The sequence below is a fragment of the Agelaius phoeniceus genome, chromosome 25, assembly GCF_051311805.1.
Source record: "Agelaius phoeniceus isolate bAgePho1 chromosome 25, bAgePho1.hap1, whole genome shotgun sequence".
NCBI classification, from domain to species: Eukaryota; Metazoa; Chordata; class Aves; order Passeriformes; family Icteridae; genus Agelaius; species Agelaius phoeniceus.
Window position 1 is genome coordinate 4,132,683 of NC_135289.1, and position 26,069 is coordinate 4,158,751.

The 26,069-nt window shown below is 49.2% G+C and overlaps 1 protein-coding gene across 1 annotated transcript; it reads left to right on the forward strand.

Annotated features, from left to right (window-relative positions):
- Positions 1 to 1,925: 1,925 nt before the first annotated feature.
- LOC129130225 (complement receptor type 1-like) lies at positions 1,926 to 24,981 on the forward strand. Its single transcript, XM_077190446.1, has 21 exons — positions 1,926 to 2,047; positions 2,866 to 3,011; positions 4,684 to 4,875; positions 6,467 to 6,566; positions 7,082 to 7,167; positions 7,600 to 7,812; positions 8,976 to 9,158; positions 9,474 to 9,662; positions 10,039 to 10,236; positions 10,875 to 11,057; positions 11,599 to 11,787; positions 13,343 to 13,522; positions 13,637 to 13,806; positions 13,939 to 14,089; positions 17,791 to 17,964; positions 19,477 to 19,656; positions 21,080 to 21,469; positions 22,395 to 22,583; positions 23,039 to 23,218; positions 23,843 to 24,036; positions 24,353 to 24,981. The coding sequence occupies exons 2-21, from the start codon at positions 2,924 to 2,926 to the stop codon at positions 24,503 to 24,505; spliced, it is 3,582 nt and encodes a 1,193-aa protein (XP_077046561.1). The 5' UTR covers positions 1,926 to 2,047; positions 2,866 to 2,923; the 3' UTR covers positions 24,506 to 24,981.
- The last annotated feature ends 1,088 nt before the right edge of the window (positions 24,982 to 26,069 follow it).

Sequence of the window (26,069 nt, forward strand, 5' to 3'; positions counted from 1 at the left end):
TGAAAATGGGGGCTCTTAAACCCTACTGGTGTTCCCCATGTCTTCTCACCTTTAAGGGTGTTTTTCCTGGAGGTCAGGATCCCAGGGTTTCCATGGAACTGAGCTTGGTGCTTTCCAAGCAAACCATTCTGGAATTCTCTGTGTGTTCAGCTCCGAGCCATGCTGCCGGTGCCCTCCTGGGCTGCTGAGCTCCAGCTGGAGCTGCTCCAATAGAGAAACCCCCTTTGGAATGGTCTCTGAACCCCCTTTTGGAATCTCTCTGAAACCCCTTTTGGAATCTCTCTGAAACCCCTTTTGGAATTCTCTCTGAAACCCCCTTTGGAATGCTCTCTGAAACCCCCTTTGGAATGGTCTCTGAAACCCCCTTTGGAATGGTCTCTGAAACCCCTTTGGAATGGTCTCTGAAACCCCTTTTGGAATGGTCTCTGAAACCCCTTTTGGAATGCTCTCTGAAACCCCTTTTGGAATGGTCTCTGAAACCCCTTTTGGAATGGTCTCTGAAACCCCTTTGGGAATGGTCTCTGAAGCCCCTTTGGGAATCTCTCTGAAACCCCTTTGGGAATCTCTCTGAAACCCCTTTTGGAATCTCTCTGAAACCCCTTTTGGAATTCTCTCTGAAACCCCCTTTAAACCCCTTTTGGAATCTCTCTGAAACCCCTTTTGGAATGGTCTCTGAAGCCCCTTTTGGAATGCTCTCTGAAACCCCTTTTGGAATTCTCTCTGAAACCCCTTTTGGAATCTCTCTGAAACCCCTTTTGGAATGCTCCCTGAAACCCCTTTTGGAATTCTCTCTGAAACCCCTTTTGGAATGCTCTCTGAAACCCCTTTTGGAATGGTCTCTGAAACCCCTTTTGGAATGGTCTCTGAAACCCCTTTTGGAATCTCTCTGAAACCCCTTTTGGAATGCTCCCTGAAACCCCTTTTGGAATGGTCTCTGAAGCCCCTTTTGGAATGCTCTCTGAAACCCCTTTTGGAATCTCTCTGAAGCCCCTTTTGGCCATGGCTTCCTGAGATCAGAGGGTGTCAGAACAGGACATTCCTCTGGCTGCCCTGGATGGCTCGAGACACTGGCAAGGTGCTCAGAGGCCTTGGCACGGAGTAAGAACACCTGTGCCTTTGATTTTAACCCATGGAAACAATTACCAGCTTTGTGTGAGGAGTTACAAGCCACAAGAGTTTGAATAGATTGATAGTTAATTTGTCACAGGGTGAAAAAGTAGAATTTTGGGGTTTTTGGTATGGGGGTTCAAGAGGCAAGATGGAGGAATCTGGGTTCTGTCTTTCTCCTTCTTCTTGTGCTCCATCTTCTGCTGGGATGGTGACACTTTTGGATTGGTTTAGAGTAGAGGCAACCTGTCTAACATAGGTGATAGGTATTGGAAAATTATTGTAAATAAAGTACAGGTAGTTTTTAGTATAAAAAGCTAACACCACCCCAAGGGCAGTCAGTGTGCCATGAACTGACCTGCCAGAAAGATCTCAGCAGGTCAGAGAAAAAATGGAATAGATAAAAGAAAATAAACAACCTTGAGAACCAGAGCAGAGGAATCTCGACTTCTTCAGTCTTGGAGCTGGGAAAAAAGACTTTTTAATACCTCAGGAGCCATTTCAGCAACACAAAACCCGAGAAGAGGGGATGAACTCAGGCTGGCCTTGCCCTGGGGTGAAGCAGCTCCCCTGAGGACACCCCTCAGTGCACCCGAGCTCCCAGTGGAGCAGCTCAGCAAGGATTATTTCAAAGACTTGGCACCTCCACACGTAAATCCAAACAATTTCAACATCTGCTTGGGTTGCATTCAGTTTTGTAGGGTTTTGCCCTGGGGGTGGAATAAACTCCTTCTTGCTCAGGAGGAGTTAATGATTTATGGGTCAGCGGGCCAGCTCTGATTTCTGCAGAATTGAAGTTTCTCATTGTGGAGCCAGACCTGAGCGTGTGGGCACTATAAAACTCCTCCTTTGCCTGGGGGCTGGAGGAGAGCAGTCCCTGTTCCATCCTGTGAGTGCTGAGCACACCAGGGCTCTCCATCTCCTGCCTCCACAGCCCCAGGTAAGACAAATCCCAGCCTGGCAGCTCCAAGGGCTGCCCCTGGGAGCTCGTGTGCAGCTCCAGCAGGCACCCAGGTCAGGAAATTAAATCAGATTAATCCACGAGGGGTGCCAAGGGCTGAAAGAAAGGCAGAGGAGTGAAGCAGGCATGGGAAGTGTTGGATTTAGGGCAGGGAGCACCCAGGTCAGGAAATTAAATCAGATTAATCCACGAGGGGTGCCAAGGGCTGAGAGAAAGGCAGAGGAGTGAAGCAGGCATGGGAAGTGTTGGGTTTAGGGCAGGGAGCAGGGAGGGGGACCCTCATTCCCAGGAGGGAAGCAGGCACTGGGAGATTCTGGAACTTTGGGAGGGCTCAGGCTCGTGAGTGACCCTGGGTAACACAGAGAGGGCTCTTCCAGCTCCCTAGGGCTGCCAGGTGAGTGCAAATTGCACTTAAATTCCATTTTGTAAAGCAGTTTGGTTTGATTTGCCTGTGACCCTTTACAGCTTGAAATATTCACTTCACTCAGGGAATATTTGCACAGACTGATGGAACTTTTTGCTTGGATACTTCTCTCTCTCCCCGAGGGTGATTCATTGTCAGGGAGCTTTCCTGGTGACCCCTGTAGGATTTCTCCTGACTAGGAATTTATTTCCTTCCAAAGAGATTGATTACCACCAATAAAGTGTTTTACCTGTAAGTTTCCAGAAAAGAAATTCAGCTCCTTCTCCTTCTACTCCTCTCCTGTGACTGTAGGAACTGCTCAGGGGTGCAGAAATAAGACCTGTGCATGTAGCTGAGTATAAACACCCCAAATACCCCTCTGCTGTCTACACAGGTACTGTCCCAGGAGGGGAATGTGGTGACATCTGTGGGACCTCCAGGCAGGAATAATCATGTCAGCTTTGGAGCTGGGGAGGCAGAGGAGCTGTGCAGCTGTGCTTGGGTCACTCCTCACTGCTGCTCTCATTGTCACTGTCCACAGTAAGTGAATGAGTCCACCAGGATGAACTGAGACCCCCTGGAGGAAAACCTTCTCCTGGGCTTTACAAGACTTGAATCCTTCTCTTTTCCTCATTGCCTGTGCATTTCAAGGGCTCTGTAAATCTTTGTGATCAGCTCTTCCTTTGCCTTTTTGTTTTTTTCTTTCTGTGGGAAGCAGGTACAAAACTATTTTAGCGGCAAAAGTGCAATAATTTATACTAAGTGAGGAGAAGAAATGCTTCATCTGGACTTTGTGTCCAGCCTTTGAATCTGCTGGGAGAGATGCAAGGAGTGGGACTGGAGGGGTCAGATCCCTGCCAGCCACAGGCTCCTCTTCTCTTTGCTTTGGGGCACTGAGGGGAACAAACCAGAACAATCTGTGACATGGGCTTGTGGTGTTTGTGAGGTCCCCAGGACGAGGTGAGAGATGAGAATCTGACTCCATGTTCTCAGAAGGCTGATTTATTATGATATGATATATTATATTAATTATATATTATATTTATATTATATTATATTATATTATATTATATTATATTATATTATATTATATTATATTATACTAAAACTATACTAAAGAAAGAGAAATACATCAGAAGGCTTCACAAGAATGATAATGAAAGCTCGTGACTGACTCCTCAGAGTCTGACACAGCTGGCTGTGATTGGACATTAATTAAAAACAATTCACATGGAAAGAATCAAACATTCGCCTTGTGAAAAACGCCAATCACTTGTTTTTAAAATTTTAAAAAGTTTAATAATAATAAAATGGTTATAAAAATAGCAATATAATTAGAGTAATAAAAATTTGGACAATTTGGATTAGGACAATACGAGACAATAAAACCAAAGAGTTATGGACAGTCCGGGTACCTTTTTCTGGGCAAAATAAGCCCAAAAAAGGACCCACATTAACAGAGGATTAACCCTTAAAGGCAATAGCCTGTTGCATATTCATACACCTCATACATGATGCATAAATTCCATTCAAACACAGGATTCTGTCTGGGCAGGGTCAGCTTCTTCTTAATCCTGATGGCATCTTCAGAACTGAGCAAGGCAGGAAGAAGTTTGTTTCTCCTGATAAGGGAGCAATAAATTCTTTTTCTCTGAAAGATTTAGGTGTCCTGTGGCTGCTATCTGGTGCAAGTACCTCATTCCTTTCTTAAAAAAAATATCTCGCATACATGGTTTCTATTTTAACATTATAACCTAAAACTATATTTAACACACTACTTAAGAGAATTAATACAGCATAACTTTCTAACATAACACATATAATATTGATTTTAATATTTGCGAAAAGCCAATCATAAAATACGCATTTTTCACACACCTGTTGGTAAACAATGTCCAAGCCACATTCCAAAGCAGCAAAACACAGGAGCAGCAATCAGAGAATTATTGTTTTCATTTTTCTCTGAGGCTTCTCAGCTTCCCAGGAGAAAATCCTGGGCAAAGAGGATTTTTCAGAAGATATCACGGGTGTTTTCATTCCTCTCTGAGGCTTCTCAGCTTCCCAGGAGCAAAATCCTGGGCAAAGAGGATTTTTCAGAAGATATCACGGGTGTTTTCATTCCTCTCTGAGGCTTCTCAGCTTCCCAGGAGCAAATCCTGGGCAAAGAGGATTTTTCAGAAGCTGTCATGGTGACAGGGCCCTGTGTCCCCAGGTCGCTGTCCCCCTCCACCACGATCACCATCAGCAGAGCCCAAGCGGCGGCTGGAGGGCATCGAGTTCTTCCCCTATGGCTCCAGGATTGAGTTTGTCTGCAGGCCAGGCTATGTGAGAAATGCTCACGTTCCAAACGTCCTCACCTGCGGAGTGAGCGGGCTGTGGCGTGGATCCAATGACATCTGCATACGTGAGTGTGTCTGGGGGCGTCCCTGCCCTTGGGTGTGGTGGTTTTGGGGTCCCCGGATGGAGGAGGAAGGAATGAATCTGACTCCGTGTTCTCAGAAGGCTGATTTGCTATTTTATGATATTATATGGTATTCAGGAATACTATACTGAAACTACACTAAAAGTGTTGGAACACAGGAAGTTCCTCTGGCTGCCCTGGAGGGCTCGAGCCCCTGCCCAGGGGGCTCAGAGACCTTGGCACAGAGTCCAAGACACCTGTGTCTTTGATCTAACCCTTGGAAAAACAATTACCAACCTTTACATGAAGAATTACAAGTCAAGAAAGTTTTAGTAGAATGATAGTTAGTTTGTCACAGGGTGAAAAATATATTTTTGGGGTTTTTAGAATGGGAGTTCAGGGGGCAAGATGGAGGAATCTGGGCGTGTCCAGTCTTTCTCCTTCTTCTTGGCCTCCATCTTCTGCTGTGATGTTGGCACTTTTAGATTGGTTAGCTCACTAACACAGGTGATAGGTATTGGAAAGTAATTGTAAATATTGTACATGTAGATTTTAGTATAAAAAGACAACACCACCTCTGAGGCGGGCAGTGTGCCTCAACCCAACCTGCCAGACAGATCTCAGCAGGTCAGAGAAAGAATTTTATAGATAAGAAACAATAAACAACCTTTGGAACGAGAACAGAAGAATTCTGACTCCTCCTTCGACTGCCAGGTTGGGAAAAGAGGCTTGTATGTATCTCAGAGTCACTCTGACCAGCAGAGATTCTGAGATAAAAGAATACTAAAGAACAGAGAAAGAAGGCTGGAAAGAATGATAATGAAAACTCATGACTCTCCCTTCTGAGAGTCCAACACAGCTTGACCATAATTGGCCAATAAGTAAAAACAATTCACATGTGACCAATGAAACATGCAGCTGTTGGTAAACAATGTCCAAACCACATTTCAAAGCAGCAAAACACAGGAGAAGCCAATCAGATAATTATTGTTTTCATTTTTCTCTGAGGCTTCTCAGGAGAAGAATCCTGGGCAAAGGGATTTTCCAGAAAATATGACAGTGACACTTGGGTTGGTACAAGATCATCTCTAGGGCCCCTCCCGAACCATTCTGGGATTCTGTGGCATTGGTTTTGATTGCTGATGCAGCCAGCTCCTTCTGTTGGAGAAGAACACAAAGCGAGCCCTGGGGATGGTGGCAATGAGTGACCTGAAGGGAAGCACTGGGTTTGTTCCTCTGTGTGCTGGCAGTGATGGCAGGAGCTGAAATCACCTTTGGTGCTGGCTGTGCTTCACTGCTGACTCAAAGGATGTTCTTCTGCTCAGGCATTTTGAGCCCCTGTGTCTAGAAAAGCACTGGAGCTGCAGAGGGAGGGCCCTTAAGCTGGGAAGAGATGGTGCCACAGGTCTCTGCAAAGCCCAGAGGCAGCAGCTCACAGGGCAGGTCTGGCCAGCACCGGGAGTCACAGAGTAACCTCAGGTTGAGGGGACATCTGGAGGTGTCTGCTCCATCCCCTGGCTCAGAACTGGGCAATTCTTTGGCTCTCCTGCCAAGAAACTGAGCTGGGAGCTGACTGGAGCCCTGTTGTCCCCAGCCAAGGCGTGCAGCTACCCCGGGGAGCCGGTTAATGGCAGACTGGTCCTGCCTGAAGCATTCACCTTTGGTACCAAAGTGAACTTCACCTGCAACACTGGGTAAGCCACGAGCACCTGGGCCACAGGGCTTCTTCCTCTCCAGACAGTTTTCCAAAGCTTTTTCCCCCCTTTGCTGTCAGAGCCTCCCCCATGTAGGTAATTGCAGACCCTGACTGAAATACCTTTTAAGCTTTCCTTTGAGAGCTTTAAGACTGACTGTGAGTGTCTTAATCTCCTACTTTGAGGCAGTTCTTCCCAAACTCAGGTTCACCCTCCTGGCTCTTTTCAAACCATTCCCAATGTTTCAGGGTCCTTTTGAAGGAAAGATGTGAATACTGAGCTCAGAGCTGTAAGTAGTTGATAAAGATTACTCATTTCCTTAGAAATGTGTCATTTTTTTAAATTAAAAAAATGTTTTTGTCAAAAGCCAGTGTGTCCTTGAGGAAGTGACACTTTCTGACCAATTTCTGATCTCTGGAATTCTGACAAAGGAGCCCAAACCTTGCTGGTGGTGATGTGGGTAACACATCAGGACGGAGTCTGTGGAGTAATTCCCTCTCCCCTGTCTCACACAGGTACAGGCTGATTGGAGACTCTGAGATTGAATGTGTGTTCAGAAATGAGGTTCTTACCTGGGACAGAGAAATTCCCATTTGTCAGGGTAAGCAAAGTTCCTTAATTATCTATTCTTTAATTATCAGGGATGTGGCTGGGGCTGGATAAAGAGGCTGTTGTGTTGCTCTGCTGAGGATTTTGGTATCTCAGTGGCATCTGCAGTTTGGCATCTGCCCAGGATTTTGGCATGGTGGAGCCTAGAAAGGCATTTTTAATCTGTGTTTCCCTTCCTGCAGAAATGTTCATTCACTCTCTGGGAGAGATGCAGCTACATTTGAGCCTGGGATATCCCAAACCCCCTCAGTGCCCAGCCAGAGCTCGGGGCTGGTGCAGCTCCTCAAGACCTGCCTTTGATTTCTGACCCTTCTGCTACCTCCTGTTTCCACATTTTTCTGGCCAGATCTTTGGTTCAAAATAAATTAAATTATTTTTTTTGTCTTCTTCTCATTCCCATGATGATCTTCCCCTTTTTCCACAGCAATTCCCTGTGCACCCCCTCCAGAAATAGCAAATGGGCAGCACAATGGGATGGACAAGGAGTATTTTCAGTATGGGGACTCTGTCACCTACCAGTGCCACAAGCCCAGGATGGGAGAGAGACCTTTCTCCTTGCTGGGAGAGGCCTCCATTTTCTGCACAAGCAAGGACAACCTGAACGGTGTGTGGAGCAGCCCAGCTCCAGAATGCAAAGGTGAGCTGCTCCCACATCCCAGCACCAGCCCCTGCGCTGCTGCCTGCTCCTGCTCTGCTGTTTCCTCCCTTGGAACCTCCTCTCCCCTCCATCCTGCTGGAATGGAATCACCTCTTGCAGATGGGACCCTCTGAGTGTGGCAGCTGTGACAGGAATTGGGGTCTCCCCTCACGGTCACAGTGTCAGCAGGGAGGTGGGAGTGGGATTTCACTGTGCCCACAGGGCAGGGGATCCCTCTCACCTGCTGTGAAACAGAATGGCTGCAAAGAATTTCCAAACCTGCTCCTCTGGGTTCTCTTTATGCTTTGCCTTAAAAACCCCTGCTGTAACATGGGGCAAGATGTAGAAAACCACCACGTCACCCCGCTGCTGTTTTCAGCCCTTCTGAAAAAGGTGATGGGGTTTTTTTCAAAACCCATATATCCCATATATCTGTCTCAGTTAGGAAAGCCAAGTGTCTGCTAAAGAAGGCAGGAGCGTCCCCTGAAATGGAAAATGTAAACCCCCTCTCTCCAAATTGTTATAAATTTGAAATTAAGGGGATCTCAGGCAAAAAATATGGGAGCAGGAAATAACAGTTCTTTATTAGGGAAGAAAATAAAGGATAAAATAAACAATGCAGTAAACCAAAACAGCACTGCCAGAGTCAGAACCCAGCCTGACACCCTGTGGGTCAGGGTGCTGGCAGCAGAACCATTGGAATTGTGGCTCAGCCCTCCTGCAGTGTCAGGGCTGGTTCTGCTGGAGCAGGGATCCTGGAGAAAGGTGCAGTCTCTGCCTCTGAAGATCCAGGGGCAGAGGCAGCTGCTGTTCCTCTGGCAATCCAGTGCAGAAGCTGTGCTGGTGTTCCAGAATCTCCAGATTATATCCAGGTAGGAATGCTTGGCTCCTCCCCCTGGGCTCACATCTGCCAATGGGATGCTGTAGTTCTTATCAGCCATGCAGGGACATTCAATAGCTGTTATCAGCAGGTGTATCCCTGGAGGGAGGATTGGTTGTGGAAGAGATAAAGAAAACTGCCTAATTAACAGAAGAAAACTGCCACACCTCTAACAGATGGCAAATAGAATACACCTTGCCTTGCAATCTGGGACAATATCACAACCCTCATATCTCCATCTGGAGCCTAACTGCTGCTTCCCTGTGTGCTTCCCCTGGTACAGTGGTGACCTGCAAGCAGCCAAGAGTGGAGAATGGGAAGCTGCTGAGTGGATACCAGCCTGACTACAGCTTTGGGGACACGGTGGTGTTCGACTGTAACCTGCACTACAGCCTCAGTGGCAGCGAGGCCTCCACCTGCAAGGACAACGGCCTCTGGGAGCCCCCCCTGCCCCTCTGCCAGCGCAGTGAGTCTGCAGGGACAGTGCTCTACTGCACTAAGTAGTTTATTTAGTTGTTGTTTTGCACTGGGTGATTGGAGATTTGCACTGGGTAGTCTTTATATTGCTTTATATTCCCTTGTGAAAAGTCTCTCTCCAGGAGGAAAAAAATATCTGTATATCTTCGTTTGTCTCCTTTGCATTCCCTCTTTCCCCTTCCTGAACCTGGATGATTCAATGCATGTCAGAATGAACAATATGAGCCCGTGCTTTTCACCCAAATTCCCTCCATGCCAAGCCCTGTGATGCAGTACTGTCCCTAAATTGCTGTCTCACCCCCAGGCAGCTGTGATGACCCCCCAGATGTGAGGAATGCTCTGAAAACCAGGCTGGCTGGCAACCTGTTCCCTGTGGACACCGTGGTCACCTACGAGTGCCAGCAGGGCCACCAGTTCAGAGGAGGGCAAACCGCCTGGAACATCAGCTGCCTGCAGGGTTTTGTGTGGAGTGAAGTCCCACCTCCATGTGAAAGTGAGTGCCTGGGGCTTTTGTGACTGCCAGAGTGTGTGAAGGAGCTGCACGTGGGGTGGGGACAGCCTGGGGGACAGGGGGATGCTCCAGGGCCCAGCTTGGTCTTTGCTGACTCTCAAATTCCTTTGATTTATTCCTCAGCTGCAGAGTTGGCTTTGCTTTATTTGCCAGCTCCTTGAACCTCTGGAAAACATCCATTGTGCTCTTGAGGGTCCACCACCAACATTCCACACCCCAGGAAAGCCCAGGGATGCTTTTGGGGCAGATTTAATGTCATGATGTGTCTGTCCATCCGTCCTTGTCTTCACAACAAATTTCCCGTCACCCACTTGGCTTTGCCATGGTTTCACCCTCACTGATGTTTGGCATTTCCCAGGAATTCCTTGCCCAGATCCACACATCCCAAATGGAAGGCCCTTGCACCCATGGCAAGTGAAAGAGGTTTATGAGAGCGGGGACAGGCTGGAGGTGGCGTGCAGTGAAGGATTTGCTTTCAAAAGCCATGGCAGCAGCATCACCCTCCACTGTGGCAGCGATGGTGAATGGACTCCAGCAGTGCCAGAGTGCATTCCAGGTGGGACAGAGTGGTGAAATGAGCATGACAGAAACCATGGGGAATTTTCCCCCCCACTCCAGGTGGCCCCAGATCTACTTCTCCTGGGTTAATGTGGAATATACAGGCAGCAAAAGGTCCATATGGGCCCCCTGGAAAAAGGGCAGGGTTTTGGCAGGGCTGAGCTGGTGTCTGGAGGGTGCAAGGGTGGTGGGTTGGAAGCTTCTAGAGGCTTGGGAGGTTCCTGAGGAAGCCAGGGAGACATTTACCCAGCTGGAAGGGGATGTGGTTTGTGCTTGGGGCTGCTTTTATGGAGAGCAGAAGATGTTCCCAAGGCATTTCCCCTGTCAGGAGAAAATGAGTAAATAACTGACACTGCTCCAACTCCTGACCCAGCACCACAGCAATATCCCCAAAAAACTCAGGAAAACCTTGCCAGGAGGGAAAAACCTGCTCCACCTCCCAAGGCAGGCAGATTAGAGCATGGAGAATTCCCTGTACTGACCCTTCAGGGTTACAGGGGCAGCCTGAGACCTGCACCTGGGGCTTGGTCACTTTCCTACCATGGTTCAGATTTGTTGGTAGCTCTTCTCCATAGAAAACATGACTGGAGTTCTTTTTGGAAATGCACAACGTTTTTTATTTCCCATTATTTCTAGAACTACATTGCTCAAAGCCAAATGTCCCTCATGGAAAGGAGGTTTATAAAAGCAGCAGTGGCTACTCAGTGGGGACCCGGGTGAGGCTGGCCTGTGAGGAGGGCTTTGCCCTCAGGGGCTCTGAGTCCATCACCTGTGGGGCTGATCTGAGCTGGGAGCCCCAGGTGCCCTTCTGTGACCAAGGTATGTGTGACACACAGGGGACAAGCGATCTGCCACCAGTGGGTGATGTCCTGCCACCAGTGGGTGATCCCTGCCCCCAGTGGGTGATCCCCTGCCCCCAGTGGGTGATCCCTGCCCCCAGTGGGTGATCCCCTGCCCCCAGTGGGTGATCCCCTGCCACCAGTGGGTGATCTGCCTGCAGCACCTGCTCCTGGGGGCACGACCTCAGCCAGGTGTCCCCTCCCCAGAGCTGGAATTAGAATCATTAAGGTTGGAAAATACCTCCAACATCATCAGGTCCAGGCTTTGAGTGAATCCCACTGTGCCACATCCACGTGTTTCTTGACCACTTCAGGAGTGGGGTGGCCACCACTGGAAATATCCTGATATTTCTGGGGTGCTGTAAGAGGCCAGAATCCAGGCAGCAGCTCCCTGTGAATTTGCCTCACACCAACCACAAAATGAACTGTGTGCTGATTTCACAGAAATGTTTTTGACTCTCACCTGAAGGTGCTAACTGCACTGCACGTGTCTTTCTTTCCCAATTCCCTTTTTTCCACAGCGTGTGGGCCCCCTCCCCAAATAGCCTTTGGGCAGCACTCTGGCAGAGGTGGCAGGGAGTTCTTCTATGGCTCCAAGGTGACCTACAGCTGTGCAGAGGGGCTGTCCCTGGTGGGGGACAAGTCCCTCTACTGCACCTCGGACGATGGCAAGAGCCTGGCGTGGAGTGGACCTGCCCCAGAGTGCAGGGGTGAGTGGTTTTGATAGTGAAAGATTTTAAAATCATAGAAAATTCGGGGGGTTAGAAAGAAAGTTAGGCTTAGAAGGCCCTGGGAAAATGTTAAAGGTAGGCCCTGGGAAATAATGAATGTGGAGGAGACACAAACAAGGCCTTGAATTATCTAGAATATGTTAGGCCTTGTATTTGCCAGAATATGTGAAACTACACCTGTGTAGTCAGTATATGATAAATGATATAATTGTTAGATGTGATCAGATATAATTATTGTTTAAAGAATCATGAGAAACTCTGTTAGGGGTTTGAGTGGGATCACGAGAAATCCCTGCTTGGATGAAATCAATGTATACAATAGAACAATGTAAGTTTAATAATTAATATATAATTTATATAATGATAGAATATAAAATATGCATAAAATATTCATTAAATCTAAATCTAAATCTAAATATAAAATATAAAATATGAAGTATAAAATATAAATAAAATATAAATATATTCTAAAGTATATATATAAATATATAATATAAAATAAAAAATATGTTCAGCTCGAAACCATGTTGGGTCAGATTTGGGTCTATGCACCCCTGACACCCAGAGCTCTTCAATAAAAGCACCTGCATGTAATCATTCTGTGATTATGTGCTCCTGAACGCTGACAGTTTGGGGTCACTGTGGGATCAGGGCATGGCAGTGCCAGCACTCAGAACAACGGGGTTAAAGTGAGCAGGGCTGCCTGCAGATGCTGCTTCCTCCACAGGAGGGGGGGATGTTCCCTCTGGAAGTGGCAGACTGTAAGAGCCTCAATGAGAGATGTGGGACTCCAGGCAGTCTCCAAAATGCAGTTTATTACATCCAAGATGTCACAGCAGCCCAGGGTTGTGGGTGACAGAGCTGTGCCCACAGCTGTCAGCTCCAGCTGCAGGCAGGCCTGGAGACCCTTTGGTTTTGGTCACAATGCATTATAGACTTTTCTTTTGGTCACAATGCATTATAGACTTTTCTTTGCTGAGCATCTTCATACAGCAGAGCCAATCTATACCTTAACTATTATCTATAGCCTATCATAACTACTATAATTACCATATTCATGTTACTGCTCTCCAGTCAATCAAAGTTAGTACATTACAGTTTAAGCTAGAAGTTGTTTTTCAGATTTCTTGCAGTGGAAAATTCTGAGACCTTTTTTCTAGTTGCAACTTTGCTGATTATTTTGCCTGTGCTATCTTTCTGCTTGGCAAAAACATCTTCTTGTTTGGGGTGGGTTTATCTTTTGCTCTAAGTCATAGCATATTTTTTGCTTCCTTGGCTATCCAGTGAGACTGGCTCAGCAATTCTTTCCTTCTATATCAAAACTTGCTTCCATCTCTATTCCTTCTTCAGATTCTACATTCAAAAATCTTTCTGCTAAACACACATATCTGTGAGACTTCCTTGTCAAACTTCCATCCTTCCCAACATCAGACCCTGGTTCTCCTCTCTGGGGGCCATCAGGGCTCGGGAGGAGCAGCCCTGCCCGGGTTCTGCTGTGCCCAGAGCCCAGTGCCAGCTCTGCTCTGTCCCACAGCGGTTCGGTGCCCCAAGCCCGTGGTGGAGAGGGGAAGGATGAGCCCACAGGTGTTCACCTTTCCCTATGGGCTGCTCCTGCACTTCTCCTGTGAGGAAGGCTTCAGGCTGCGTGGTGCTGCCCAGAGCCAGTGCCTGGCTGATGGCACCTGGGACCCGCCCGTGCCCACCTGCCAGCCAGGTGAGTGCCAGCCCTGCCCTGCTCGGCCCGGGGGCTGCTCTGCTGGCTCACAGGGAGAGTTTTCTCCTCCATCTCCTCCCATTATTGGGTTTTTTGTGTGTGTTTCCCCCTCAGTTCGGTGCTCCAGGCTTGCCAGGCAGGATGACGTGGTGATTAACTTCAACAAGATGTGGTATGAGGTGAATGAAACTGTGAACTTCTACTGCAGACATCGTGGGCACTTAGAGGCACCTTCCAAAACCACCTGTTCAGCTGATGGCACCTGGACACCACCACCCACGTGTGTAAGTCCCACCAGCTGCCCCGTTTTTCCTGTTTCTTGCCCCATTTGTAGCTTTGGTCCAGCTTCAGGAGGGCAGTTGCTTTGTCACCCCACACTGGAGTCTCACTCTGCCTTTGCTTTGGTTCTTTTTAAGAGGAAAAGTGAGGTGTGTGAGAGGATTCTTCAACACAAAGCAGCTTTCCAGTGTGGAATGCCTCTGTCAGAACTGAAAACCCATCTGGAAGTCAAGAAGCTCTTCCTGGAGATCCAGAAACTTGAAAAGGAGCTAAAAGTCACCACCTACGGCTGACTGGGATTTTAAGAACCATCCTCTCTGTGTTGGATCATGATGCTGACTGAGGATCTTTATGGCTTTGTAATTTGTGCTAATGCTGAAGTAGCCAGGACAAAATTTAACAATTGGCCACAGATTTGGTCACATGAGGAGTCAAGGACTTGTGAGTCAATGACTTGTGAGTCCATTTTTAGAGCTCACCAGGTTCAGTTTGTAGATCACTTTATGCCTTTCAAAGCTTCACATTTAGATCTGTTTGCTACACTGGCAGTGCACAGTTAGGAAGGAACTGAGTGGAAAGTGAATTTTGGTGGTAGAAACAGGCATGAACGTGGTGAGAGCCACTCACCTGCAGCTGCTGCACCTCTCCAGTCTATCCCAGTGCTGCCCAGTTCATCCACACTGCACTCATTAGTGGGAACAACCCCTTCACTGCCTAATTACTTTTCTCATCACCAAGAAAACCTCAAAGCCTCTATCCTAGCAAAGCAAAAATGCCAGGTATTCCTCCCAAGCAGGATGGAAGTGCCACATCTCTGTGTGTTCCCCAAGGACAAATAACAGTGTACAGAAAGAAAGGAATGGTTTTGATTTTTTTTTTTATTTTGCACCATCCAGTGAGGGGGAAGCACTATGTGGGCCACATGTCTTGTGATGGGACCAGAGATTAAAATAAACCTGAAATTGTAAAGACTGCTCTGTCTGGGTTTTAATAATCTGTTCTATCTCTAGTAAAGGGGAAGTATTTCTGTAATAGGTATGAAGTACAGATAATATACAAAGTGTATATAATAAATAATTTTATTTATTTATAGTGTACATAAATAAACAGCTCAGTTAGGTGCTGTTCCATGAGTGCAGGGATGTGGGGATGTTCCACAGCAGCCTGGCACCCCCCACCCCACCTGCCCTGGGTGTAAACCTGCCCCAGACACGAGGCCAGGCTGCTGCAGAGCCCTTGGAGCTGTGAGCCCCCTTCACTCCCTCTGTGCCCAGAGCAGCCTCCCTTGCCTTGCACATCCCAGGGCTGGGGGTGGTGTCAGTGGTGTCTTTGGCCTGTCCCCAACTTCCCACTGCTGCTTCCCCTTCCCTGGCAGGCTCTCAGGGCAGAATCTCTCCTTGCCAGGGCAGCTCCCACCCTCACCATGCCAGGGCAGCTTCTGGCAGTGCTGGTTCTGCTGCTGCAGCCCATGGGGACTCAGGGTGAGTGTCCTCCCCTCCCTCCCTCCTCAGGGTCTGGGCTTCTGGGGCTCTGCTTTCCTTCCACAGGGGCTTTGGGAAGAGCTGATAGAGCCTTGCAGGGCCTGAAGGGGCTCCAGGAAGGCTGGAGAGGGGCTCTGCACCAGGAAAGGCCTGGCAGGGAAAGGGGAATGGGTTTAGGGTGAATAAGGGCAGGGTTAGATTGGGTGTTAGGAAGGAATTGTTCCCTGGGAGGGTGGGCAGGCCCTGGCACAGGTGCCCAGAGCAGCTGGGGCTGCCCCTGCATCCCTGGCAGTGCCCAAGGCCAGGCTGGGCAGGGCTGGGAGCAGCCTGGGACAGTGGGAGGTGTCCCTGCCCAGGATGGGCTTTAATGTCCCTTCCATTCCAAGTTTTATGTCCCTTCCATAATGTCCCTTCCCTGCTTCTGTGACTGATTCTGTGATGCCTCAGCCCTGGGGCAGCCCCCAGAGCTGCCCAAGGCAGCTGGGCCATGGGCAGGCACCCCCCAGGCTGACCTCAGAACTGCAGAAGTGCAAATCTGCTGAGCACTGAATGTCTCTGGGAAGGGGAATAAGCAGCAGTTTCTGTCTGGAAGTTGGGGGTTCAGTTAAACCCAAACCTTTCCAGAAACTTCTCCAGGGTGCACAGCCCTGCACCAGCACTGCCTGTGCACTCTGCTTTTATTGACAATATTTATTGCTTTTACTTCCTAATGCTTCTCAGCCCATTTCCCAAAGCCAAACATTGCTAATGAGGTGCCAATAATTAATGTGGAGGAGACACAAACAAGATCTTTTCCAAGATATTTTCCATGGGGACGGCACCAAAGGCAGCACGGGTGGCACTGCCCTGGCACGGTGCAGGTGGGGGATGCTACAGCACCTGGATGTGGACCAGGATGTCCTGACATGTTTTTAACTCTGTCTTGGTCACCTGCCAGCACTGCCAGGCAGGAAGAAACCCCAGTTAGAGCTGCTGGAGTTTTGTTTACTCTGTTATTTGTGATAAGCCCCCAAATATTTCTCATGGGAGACATGGAAAGAGGAGTTTTTTATTGGGACATCAGTGATGTGCAGGTGTGACAGAGGTCATGCAGTTGTAGAAATTCTTTTTTTTTTTTTTTTTTTTTTTATGAGGCTGGAGGGAGCTGCTGCACCTGAGCTGAGTCACTTGTGCCCTGCCTGAGCAAGGGCTCCAAGGGAAGGGCAGGAAAGGTTTTGGTTGTGTGGAAAGGAAACCCTACAGGTTTGGGGTCCTGCTGATGGCTCAGGATGTTTATAAACCCCCAAACCACTGCCTCAGTCTCTGTAGTCATTACACAGCTTTGTCTCTGTGGGTATTGACAGCCTGGCCAGAGAAAGCCAGATAAACTTCCCCAGGAATTGTTCTGGGGAGTTTTGAGAAGGCTGAGAGAAAGAACTAAAACAATCTTGCAGCTGGTGTTTTGAGCAGTTGTTTTCTCATAAATTGTTTACCAAAGGGGATTTCCTTAATTAGCCAGTGGTGATGGTGTGTTGATTAAATGACCAATCAGGTCCACCTGTATCAGAACAGTGTACAAAAAGGAATGGCTTTCGAATAAAGAGATCATATATAAAGTGTATATAACAAAAAGGTTCATTTATAGTGTATGCAAATAAACAGCTCAAATAAGTGCTGTTCCATGAGTGCAGGTGTGGGAACCCAGCACATCCCTCTGGCTGTCCAGAACAGCCAGGACCCGGCCAGGGGGCTCAGAGACCCTGGCACAGAGCCCAAAACACCTCTGGGATTGATTATGGAGCAAATTACCAACCTTAGATGAAGATCTGCAAGCCACAACAGTTTAGGTAGAATAATAGTGAAGTTATCACGGGGTGGAAAAGTAGATTTTGGGGTTTTTGGTATGGGGGTTGATGAGGCAAGATGGAAGGATCTGGGCATGTCCTGTCCTTCTTCTCCTTCTTCTTCTTGGCCTCCATCTTCTGCTGTGATGGTGGCACTTTTCGACTGGTTTAGAGTAGAAGCTCACTGTCTAACACAGGTGATAGGTATTGGGATGTAATTGTAAATATTGTACAGGTAGTTTTTAGTATAAAGACATAACCCTGCCCTGGGGGCAGGCAGAGTGCCTGGAACTGTCCTGCTGGATGGACCTCGGCAGGGCAGGAGAAAAATTTTTATAGATAAGAAACAATGAACAACCTGGAGACAGAGAAATGAAGAGCTCTGACTCTTTCTTCAAGCACTGGGCTGGGAAAAGAGACTTTGAACAATCTCGGGGTCACAGCGACCCAGAAAGGCCTCGAGATGCAGGGATGTGGGGGTGTTTCCACAGCAGCTGAGGAGTTATTGTTATTGGCCTGCTGAAGAGAGTTTGTGTCCCCTTCACTTCTGTTCCTGACCCAGCAGTGCCACATCTCCTCTCCCCCCCAGCCAGAGCTGCCATGACATTTGCCCACCATGATGCCATTATGCAAAACACCCCTAAAACCCCTTTTTTTTTTTTCTTTTTTTTTTTATGCTCCACAGAGTCTCAATGTCCCATCCCTTCCATCGCACACGGGCAGCTGAGCTCTGCAGAGAACTTCACCTTTGGCAGCACAGCCACACTGCAGTGTGACCCCGGCTTCGTGGGCACTGCCAGCACTGCACGCTGCACACACAGCGGCCGGTGGTACCCACGGGTGCCCTCCTGCATCCCAGGTGAGCTCACACCCCCTGCTGGCCTCTGCCAGCTGCAAGCGGCTGCTCCTGTTTCCCCAAAAGCACTTGGAGGGGGTTTGGAGGGTGGGCATCACCGGGAGCGCTGCTGGCTGGCTGGATTCAAGCTGCACCAAGGGAAATTTAATTTAGGTTGGATATCAGGAAAAAGATTTTAACAGAAAGGGAGAGTTTTTATAGAAGTTTTTTACAGATAAAGCTCTGGATTGGGCTGCTCAGGGAGGTGGTGGAGTCACCATCCCTGGGGGTGTTTAACAAAGCCTGGATGTGGCACTGGGTGCCAGGGTTTAGTTGAGGTGTTGGGGCTGGGTTGGACTCGATGATCTTGAAGGTCTCTTCCAACCCAGTGATTCTGTGAATTCTGTGAATTCCCTCTGGGATCACCCTGGGGAGCTTGGCAGGGCTGTCCCTCCCTGCAGGGGACACCCACAAGGTACCAAAGCACACAAGAATAAAGATTCTCACTCCGTTCACATTCTCTGGGGAATTTCCCCCACTGTTTCTCCCTTTCTCTTCACCCCACAGCCAAGCTCAGGGGTTCTGCTGTCCCTCACTTATTGCTGGGGTTTTCCACCAAAGAAAAGCTCCCAGTGCTGAGGCTCTTTGCTGTCCCTGCTGTCCCCAGGGTGGTGCTGAGGCTCTGTCCCTGCTGTCCCCAGGGCAGTGATAAGGTTCTGTGCTGTCCCCAGGGCAGTGTTGAGGCTTTGTGCTGTCCCCTGAGGCTCTGGCTGTCCCTGCTCTGTGTCCCCATGGCAGTGTTGAGGCTCTGTCCTGTCCCCTGAGGCTCTGTGCTGCCCCCAGGGCAGTGATAAGGTTCCGTGCTGTCCCTGCAGTCCCCAGGGCAGTGATAAGGCTCTGTGCTGTCCCCATGGCAGTGCTGAGGCTCTGTGCTGTCCCCTGAGGCTCTGTGCTGTCCCTGCTGTCCCCAGGGCAGTGATAAGGCTCTGTGCTGTCCCCATGGCAGTGCTGAGGCTCTGTGCTGTCCCCTGAGGCTCTGTGCTGTCCCTGCTGTCCCCATGGCAGTGATAAGGCTCTGTGCTGTCCCCAGGGCAGTGATAAGGTTCTGTGCTGTCCCCATGGCAGTGCTGAGGCTCTGTGCTGTCCCCAGGGCAGTGATAAGGCTCTGTGCTGTCCCCAGGGCAGTGATAAGGTTCTGTGCTGTCCCCATGGCAGTGATAAGGCTCTGTGTGTCCCCAGGGCAGTGCTGATGCTCTGTGCTGTCTCCTGTGGCTCTGTGCTGTCCCCAGGGCAGTGATAAGGTTCTGTGTGTCCCCAGGGCAGTGCTGAGGCTCTGTGCTGTCCCTGCTGTCCCCAGGGCAGTGATAAGGTTCTGTGCTGTCCCCATGGCAGTGCTGATGCTCTGTGCTGTCTCCTGAGGCACTGTGCTGTCCCCAGGGCAGTGATAAGGCTCTGTGCTGTCCCCAGGGCAGTGATAAGGCTCTGTGCTGTCCCTGCTGTCCCCAAGGCAGTGATAAATTTCCGTGCTGTCCCCAGGGCAGTGTCGCCACCCTCCCTCTGTGGAGTTCGCCGATTTCCAGCCCCGCCGGGAGTTCCCTGTTGGCACCACGCTGTCCTACTCGTGCCGAGCCGGCTTCTCCCTGGTCCCCGGGGTGTCCCCAACCATCACCTGTCTCCAGAACTTCACGTGGTCCGCGGTGCCCAGGCTGTGCCAGAGTGAGTACAGCAGTGGTCTACTCTGTCATGTTTTCTGAAAAATCCCTTCGCCAGGATTTCTTCTCCTGGGAAGCTGGGAAGCTTCAGCTTCTCCATGTTTTGCTCCTCTGGAATGTGATTTGGAGAATTGTTTACCCAGCATATGAATTGTTTTAACTTAATGACCAATCCCAGTCCAGCTGTGTCGGGCTCTCTGAGTCTGTCATGGGTTTTTATTATTCATTCTTTTCTATTATTCATTCTCCTTTCTTTTTCTTTAGGGTAGTTTTAGTATATAATTTTAGTTTAATATAATATCACATCATAAAATAATAAATCAGCCTTCTGAGAACTTGGAGTCAATTCTCATCTCTCACCTCATCCTGAGGACCCTCAACAACACTGCAACAATTGGTGACCACAATTGGTGACCACACTCAAGGGCGATCCATCTCACCATGGCATCTTCAGGAGGCTGGGATGAATTCAGAATAAAAGGATCCGTTTCTGCCAGCATGTTCTGCCATCGTGCTCTGCCAGCACATCACCATGGGGTGACACCACTGTCACACCCTGCCCGGGCTTCCTGCAGCACCCTCGGCTCTCCCTGGCAGTAATTTCGCTGCTCAAAAGGTGGCGTGCCTGGATAGGAAAAGCTGCAGCTCGCCCTGGTTATTTAGAGGCTCCAACAAGGATTCAGGGATGCAGCCAGTGAGGAGCCATCCCCCAGGGCGATTTCCAGCTGATCACAGGCTCTCACATGGAGCCCCACATTCCTCTTCACACAGAAAAGCAAGGCACAATTCTTCCCAAGAATAGTCTTATCTCATTTGCTGTGCCTGTGTTTGTGCAAAAGCAGAATGCAATATGGAGATTGTTTGCCCCAAAGTGATGGTGTTGTGTTTCCTCGGCCTGTCAGGGCCAGGTGTGTGTGTGTGTGTGTCAGGACTGTTGGGTGACAATTACGAGACGAGTGCAGTTGTGTGCAGGGTCGAGTGCTTGGCAGATTCAGTTTAGGTGTAATGTAATATTGTGTCATATAATATAGAATAATATAGTATAATAATATACTATATAGTAATATATGATTACATTATATGATTATATTATATGATTATATCATTATATTTATTATAGTAATTATAATCTTAATATATTTATTAATAATGTATCATATTCAATAATATGTAATATTAATAATATTATATTATTAATATATTAATAATACATTATACATTATATAACATTAATATATAAATTATGATATTATTTTTGATCATATATTATCTAATATTTAATAATGTATGATTATTATAATTGTATATATTATTAATATATTTATTATTATATTATTATTGTATTATTATTATTATAATATTATATTATCATACTTTATTATATTATTAATGTAATATAGTAATAATTAGCCTTCTGATATCAATAGACTCCTCATCATTTTTCCCCCTCATTGGGGTTGCCTGTGAATACAATACTCACATCCTTCTTCCTTCCAAGAGCAGCTCTTGTTATCCTGTAATTGCCATCCCTGAGCCTGCCAGCTCTGCTTTGAGGTGCCTGGCAGCGCTGCCTGGCAGCTCGGCTGGGAATGGCTCTGTGCCAACCTCTCCTCTCTGCTGCTGCTGTCCCCCAGAGGTGCAGTGTCCCAGCCCAGCCATCCCCCACGGGACAGAGACCAGCCCCAGCAGAGCCGAGTACACCTTTGGGCAGCAGGTGGAGTTCCAGTGCGACCATGGCTTCATGCTCCGGGGCAGTGACAGGGTGCAGTGCTCCTCTGATGGGATATGGAGACCCCCCGTGCCCTACTGTGACAGGGGTGAGTGGGGACAGGGCTGGGGATTCCATCCGTGGGGAGGTGTCACTGTCACATTTTCTGGAAAAATCCCTTCAGCTCAGGATTTTGCTCCTGGGAATCTGAGAAGCCTCAGAGAAAAAGGAAAACAATAATTATGTGATTTGCTTCTCCTGTGTTTTGCTGCTTTGGAATGTGGTTGGAGATTGTTTACCCACAGGTGATTGTGTCATTGGGTTTCTGTGAATTATTTTGACTCTTTGGTCAATCAGGAGCCAAGCTGTGTCGGGACTCTGGAAGGAGTCACGAGTTTTCATTATTATCTTTTTAGCCTTCTGTAAGTATCCTTTCTGTATTCTTTAGTATAGTTTAGTTTAGTATTCTTTAATATAATATAGTTTCATAAAATAATAAATTACCTTCTGAGAACATGGAGTCAGATTCATCACCATGGAGCACCCTGCAAATACAACAGGGAGGGACAGCAGGGAGAAAACCATGTGAGGTGTGAGGAGAAGGTGCCCAAGCCACAGCAGGGAAGGGCTTTGGCATTTCCATCCTCTCCCAAAACTGTGATTGGTGAAATGTGTTGGTCAATGGGATTTGCAGTCATTTCTGAAAGGATTCTTCAAGCGGTTTATGATGTTTACCATTCCCTGACCTTGCTTAGGAGCAGGATGGAAAAGAGAGAGGATGAGGAAGGGGAAGGGGCTGAAGGGGAGGGGACAGGTGCTGCAGTGCTGGGGCTGTGCTGAGGGTGGGTTCCTCTGCTGGGTCAGCCTGGGAGCACTGGCACAGCCATGGCCAAAGCTGGCCAGGGGCAGGGAGGACTGTGAGGAGAGCAACACATGCCATAAACACAGAGAACCAGCCTCTCTTGTTACCTCCCTGCCTTCTGCCTCCCTGATGGAATGAGGAAAACCTGACTTTTCCCTTTACTCTCACACAGTCTGTGGTCCCCCTCCCAAAATCACCAACGGGCAGCACTCTGGCATGGGGTTCACACAGTTCACCTACGGCTCTGAAGTGAAGTACAGCTGTGCAGAGGGGCTGTCCCTCATCGGGAACAAATCCCTCTACTGCACCTCCGAGGATGGGGAGAACCTGACCTGGAGTGGGCGTGCCCCGGAGTGCAGGGGTGAGTGGTTTGGGGTCACTGTGGGATCAGGGCATGGCACCAGCCTGAGCCAGGCCCTGTGCAGGGGTGAGTGGTTTGGGGTCCCTGTGGGACCAGGGCATGGCACCAGCCTGAGCCAGGCCCTGTGCAGGGGTGAGTGGTTTGGGGTGACTGTGGGATCAGGGCATGGCACCAGCCTGAGCCAGGCCCTGTGCAGGGGTGAGTGGTTTGGGGTCACTGTGGGATCAGGGCATGGCACCAGCCTGAGCCAGGCCCTGGGGGCAGTGCCAGCACTCAGAACAAACCAGGCAGGGCTGCCTGCAGATGCTGCTTCCTCCACAGGAAGGGGGGATGATCCCTCTGGAAGTGACAGACCCTGGTTCTCCTCTCCGGGGGCCATCAGGGCTCGGGAGGAGCAGCCCTGCCCGGGTTCTGCTGTGCCCAGAGCCCAGTGCCAGCTCTGCTCTGTCCCACAGCGGTTCGGTGCCCCAAGCCCGTGGTGGAGAGGGGAAGGATGAGCCCACAGGTGTTCACCTTTCCCTATGGGCTGCTCCTGCACTTCTCCTGTGAGGAAGGCTTCAGGCTGCGTGGTGCTGCCCAGAGCCAGTGCCTGGCTGATGGCACCTGGGACCCTCCCGTGCCCACCTGCCAGCCAGGTGAGTGAGCATTTTCTCCTCCACTTTCTGTTCCTGGATTTTTAATGTGCATTTTCCTTTCAGTTCAGTGTCCCAAACCCCCACGGCAGGAAGATGTAGTGATTCACTAACAAACTGTGGTATGGGTAAATGAAACTGTGCCCATCTACTGCATTTAGGGGTGCTCCCAAAATCTCCTGCTCAGCTGTGGCCCCTGGGGTACAGCAGAGGGCTTGGGGTGCAGGATTGCCTGCCTCTGTCTGTCCTTGGGGCTTCCTGAGTCCTTCTCCTCTTTGCAGAAGAAACAACTTTCCCAAAGCTGGTGTTTTCCAGGTCATAGTTGAGTTTTTATTGACAGCTCTGTATAAAGGAGGTCTAAGACAGGTCAGGAGCTCACTGACTTTCCTTTCCCTTATTGCCAAATGTTGACCCCCACCATGGGGATGCCTGGATTGCAACACTGCCAGAAACAGCAAATCCATAAGGAATTCACAGCCCCTCACAGGGGCTGCTCTGACCTTCACCCTCTTCTTGAAGAGAAGTGGTTTTGATTTCACAGCTGCACAATTTTAAGTTCCTCTGCACTTCCCAAACTCCTTTCTGACCTCTGGCTGAGGTGCCTTCTGCCCTGGGCTTTCCTTTCAGTCCTGTGTCCACCACCACAAGTGCCCTTTGGAAAGCTGAAAAGCCCTTTGGGTGAGCAAAGGTGGTACCAGACCGACGAGACTGTCACCTTGGAGTGCCTTCCTGGCTACCAGTTTCCAGACAATGGAATGATGGAAAATGCCTGGACAGCCACGTGCTTGCCTGATGGCAGCTGGACACCACTGCCCAAGTGTGTGAGTACCACAAAATTACAGAATGGTTGGGTTGGGGGGAGCCTTAAAGATCATCCAGTTCCACCCTGCCATGGTTGAACCTTCCCAGGTGCTCAGAGCCTCAGGGTGCTGAGCCTGGCTGAGTCCCTGGGTGGGTGCTGCCTGATTTCTAACATGAAAACTGCTAAAACTTCTCAAAATATTTTCATTTCTGGTCCTGAGGATGATGCAGCCCCTGTTGGGACAGGGCAGCCTCATAGCTGAGGAGTGGGTGGCTCTGCCTCTGCTGCACTCCATCCTCACAGGCTTTTCTGGGGTTTGTTTTCCTGTTTAACAGATGAAAGAAGGTGATGCTGATGTGTGTCAAGAGGTTCATTACATTAAATCGACCTTTGAATGCGGTATGCCTGTGGAAAAAGTGAAAAGTCTGCTGGAAATCCAGAAACTGTTCCTGGAGATTAAAAAACTAGAGATGGAACTAGAAAACTGAAAGGAAACTGGACCCCTGTAACACTCACCTTTCCTTTAGTGAACTCACAGTTTGTGCAGTCCCAGCATCTCTAAAAAGGTTCTGGGTGATTTTGTGGTTTATGTTTGCATGCCTGGAGCCAGAAAAATAATCACCAGCTCATGGGAGGCTGCTTTTGCTGTGCTGGATGCCAGAGCAGGGAGTGGGTTTTGCTCTAACCTACAAGCTTGATTTTCTCTTTAACTAATAAGTTGTTTCATGTTTCATATTAGGAAGAATAGAAAGAAATTAAATGTAGCTTTTTAAAATCACTGTCTTAACTGTGGTAAGCTGAGGCAAAAGGGAGTGAAGTCCAGAAAAGCTGAGATGAGTCCAGAGTTGGCTCTGAAGGTTCTGCTGCCATGGTTTGGGTACATTTGGGTACATGGTTTCTGCTGCTGAGGTTTGGGTACATTTGCACCCTGCTGGAAACAATGGTGGCAATAAATTTTAAACCTGATTTCTGTCCATCCAGGTCCTGATTTCTGTTTGTCTGAGTAAGGGCAGCTCACAAGAAGTGTATTTTAAAGGCTGCCTCACCTCATCCCTGGGTTCAAACAGGTTCCTGGCCATGCCAAATATCTGAGCTGGTGTCTTCTTCCACATCCCAACTTTTGGTGGGCAAATGCTTAGAATAATTGTTGGTCAGTGCTCACTGCCAGCCTCAGCACAAAATAAGAACAAAGCAACACAAATAACACCTTCCTGGATCCCACCAAATAACAAATAACCTGCCTGGATCCCACCAAATAACATATAACAAATAACCTGCCTGGATCCCACCAAATAACAAATAACAAATAACCTGCCTGGATCCCACCAAATAACAAATAACAAATAACCTGCCTGGATCCCATCTGGCTGCTCTGGGGCTGGGCTGGGGGATGCCACAGATCCAGCCCTGGCTGGTGCCTTCCCACAGGGGAACCTTGGGCCATCCCAAGCACCCTCCTGGGGTGGGGAAGGGCTCAGAGGAGGAGCTCCTCACCTGAGGAGATGCTCTCCTGCCACAGGTAACTGTGGGCCCCCTCCTGCCATGGCCACTCCAGGCCCTCCAGCAGCTCCAGCAGCTTCCCAGCGGGATCCAGGGTGACGCAGGATCCCAGGGCTGCCGGACACCGAGGGGACAACCCCGCTGGGCTGGCAGTGTCCCTGTCCCCAAGGGATAAACCTGCCATGCTGGCACCATCCCTGTCCCAGGGGACAACCCCGCTGGGCTGGCACTGTCCCTGTCCCAGGGGACCAACCCGCCATGCTGGCACCATCCCTGTCCCTGGGGACAACCCTGCAGGGCTGGCAGTGTCCCTGTCCCTGGGGACAAACCTGCTGTGCTGGCAGTGTCTCTGTCCCCAGGGACAAACCCCCTGCACTGGCACCATCCCTGTCCCAAGGGACAAACCCGCTGGGCCGGCAGTGTTCCTGCCCAGGGGACAACCCACTGGGCTAGCACTGTCCCTATCCTAGGGGACAAACCCTCTGGGCTGGCACCCTCCCTGTCCCCAGGGACATCCCTGTCCCCAGACCTGGACGTGGCTCAGGTTGGCCG